At 49.4% G+C, this 2,370-nt stretch overlaps 1 protein-coding gene across 1 annotated transcript; it reads right to left on the bottom strand.

Annotated features, from left to right (window-relative positions):
- Positions 1 to 261: 261 nt before the first annotated feature.
- On the bottom strand, positions 262 to 651 carry LOC141025984 (uncharacterized). The gene has a single exon (XM_073501922.1). The coding sequence runs from the start codon at positions 649 to 651 to the stop codon at positions 262 to 264; it is 390 nt and encodes a 129-aa protein (XP_073358023.1).
- Between the last annotated feature and the right edge of the window lie 1,719 nt (positions 652 to 2,370).

The following is a 2,370-nucleotide window of genomic DNA, read 5'->3' on the forward strand; positions in this document are numbered from 1 at the left end:
AAATGACGCGAGGAATGTTGGCTCTTTGCCGGCACCGTCTGCTTCTTCACCAGTTAGCATCTCCCCAGCTGCTCCTGGCGCACTTCTTGGGGGGCTCCTCCTTCTCCAGCTTTGCACGGCAAAGCCCGTCCTGGATGAGGGTGATGCGGCTCCATATCTCGTACGATGCATAGGCGTCCTTTGCCGCGTACTCGATGTGCCTCATGGTCAGAGGCAGGGTGGCCCAGTGCTTGTGTTCATCGTCGGTGATCTTCTTCTTCTTCATGTTGTTATAGTAATCGTCGGTGAGCATGCCGGCGACGTCTGCAAGGGAGTCCAACTCTTTGTGGCCTCGGGCACCCTCCATTCCTTCTGGATGTCAATGAAGTTGGCGACCTCCAGATTGACGCGCTCTAGCCTGGTTTTGTCGCCGCCGATGGAGAAGCCAACAAAGGTGTACCTGGGGTCGGCGAGGAAGTTGTCGAAGACGGTGCACCTTTTAGCAGTGCTCAGTTGGAAGAGCAGCACCGACTGAGTCTTGCTAACGGAGAGTTGGACGAGGGCAGGTTTCTGCGTCGCATTAGGCTCGTTGTTGTACTCGAGATCAATCTCGACGATCTGGTGGCGTTGGCGCCTGAGGTGATGCTCGTACTGCTCGAGGGAGGTCGTCATCTACTTCTTGTCGTTGGTGTGGATGACATGCAACTTGGTGTTGCCATGCGCCTCCACGTCCCAGTATTCGTCGACGAACCCCATCGCCGACAGCTGGGCTTGGTGTCTTCTGTGGAGTTTGGTGTGATGGAGGGATTTGGTGGCAGCGCAATGGATGCTTGTGTTGTTGTGGATGAGAAAGTGTTGGCGGGGGTCTTATTTTAAAGGGGGGACGGCCGCAGCGGATGAACCGCACGATCTCCCTGGCGATGCGGTTGTGCAGATCGTGGGTTGGGGTTGCATCTCTGATCGTGGGTTTGTGGCGATGGAACCGCTCGGATTGGGCGGTTGTGCCCGAACGTGGTTTTATTAGCGTGGTTTTATTTTTATTTTTCATCAGTACAATCTGCTTGACCACCATGTTCTGTGTGAACTGGCATTTGTCATGCTTATATGTATCATACGTGTTCACGAAACTGCATTGCATGTGATGCCGAACTTCTTCGTGTAACCAAAAGCACTGCATTTGTCTATAGGTTTGTACTGCACCTATATTTTGCTGTACTTGTTGCAACCCCTGTATTCATGTATGTATTTCGAAACTGCATTGCTTATGATACTGCACTGCTTTAGCTAACCAAATGCACTTCATTGTATAGAGTTGCATCCTGCATTTTTTTTTGCGTGTACGTGATGCAGCCCCATTCACGGAAGGTGGGGGGATTGGGGGCCCAATTTTTTTATTTGTGGCACTTATTTGGAGGCAGAGTTATTTTTTGGACGCGTTATCTTAACACTCGCGTTGTTTTTCCTTATTTAACTTTTTTTGAACTGCATTTATTTATTTGTTTGATTGTCCGGCCTTCATTGTTCTTCATAGCAAACTGCGTTGGTATTAACTTACTCATTTCTTTTTGCTCTGTCTTATTTAGCCGGGTCGGCCCATTTTGGGTCGGCCCGTTTGACGTAACTCTTTCCCACACGGGCCTCGGACATGGCCTGTCAGGCGATCCGACCGCTCCACCCATAGGGAGAGACCGAGAAGAAACCTCTGTCCTCTCTTGCAGCCGCTCCGGAAGCATCTCTCCCTCGAGCAAAACAGCTGTCGCCTGCAGCAACCGCCGTCAGCCGTGGAACCGCAGTCTTCAAGGGGTCCTTATTGCTGCATTTCGCGTCCCCGTCCACTCCGCCAGCCCTTCCCGCTGCGCTCCCGCAGCCCTTTTCGTTCTGTTCCCGCTCCTGCCCCCACCTCCACCAGTCATCACCTTTTTTGTGGTACGTTTTCCGTGCCCTCGGTCTTGATAGTTCCCTCATCTATTTTTGTGATTCTCGTAGTGTGTGCTGCGTTTTTTGCTTTTGTATTTTTTCTGTAGCAGAAGAATTTGATCTTGATTTGAAATCTGTACTCGTATGTGCTCTGTAAGCAGAGCAAGGTGCATCTAGGGTTTCGTCAATTTTGTTGTTGATATCTGTCACTTCGTCCTTGTGCTATAGGAAAACACCATGCTTCGCAGGGCAGAGTCGAAGGAGGAGTTCAAGGTATGTGGACTGCTTACATTGGCTTTGTTTATTTTGTGTGATGTTTATCTAGTTTACTAATTCATCCTGCAGATTTGTTTATGTTGTGTTAGTTGTCAGCGTTGCTTTGCATTTTTTGTCATGTGACGTTTTGTAATTTTTGACTCTTGTTTTTATTTGAATCTAGTAGGTGATTGCAGTGGTCATAATGATACACCAGTT

The sequence above is a fragment of the Aegilops tauschii genome, chromosome 6, assembly GCF_002575655.3.
Source record: "Aegilops tauschii subsp. strangulata cultivar AL8/78 chromosome 6, Aet v6.0, whole genome shotgun sequence".
Classification (NCBI taxonomy): domain Eukaryota; kingdom Viridiplantae; phylum Streptophyta; class Magnoliopsida; order Poales; family Poaceae; genus Aegilops; species Aegilops tauschii.

What these genes read in the sequence shown, in the direction of transcription:
- LOC141025984 (XM_073501922.1), bottom strand. Translation starts at nt 651, where the DNA reads ATGACGACCTCCCTCGAGCAGTACGAGCATCACCTCAGGCGCCAACGC.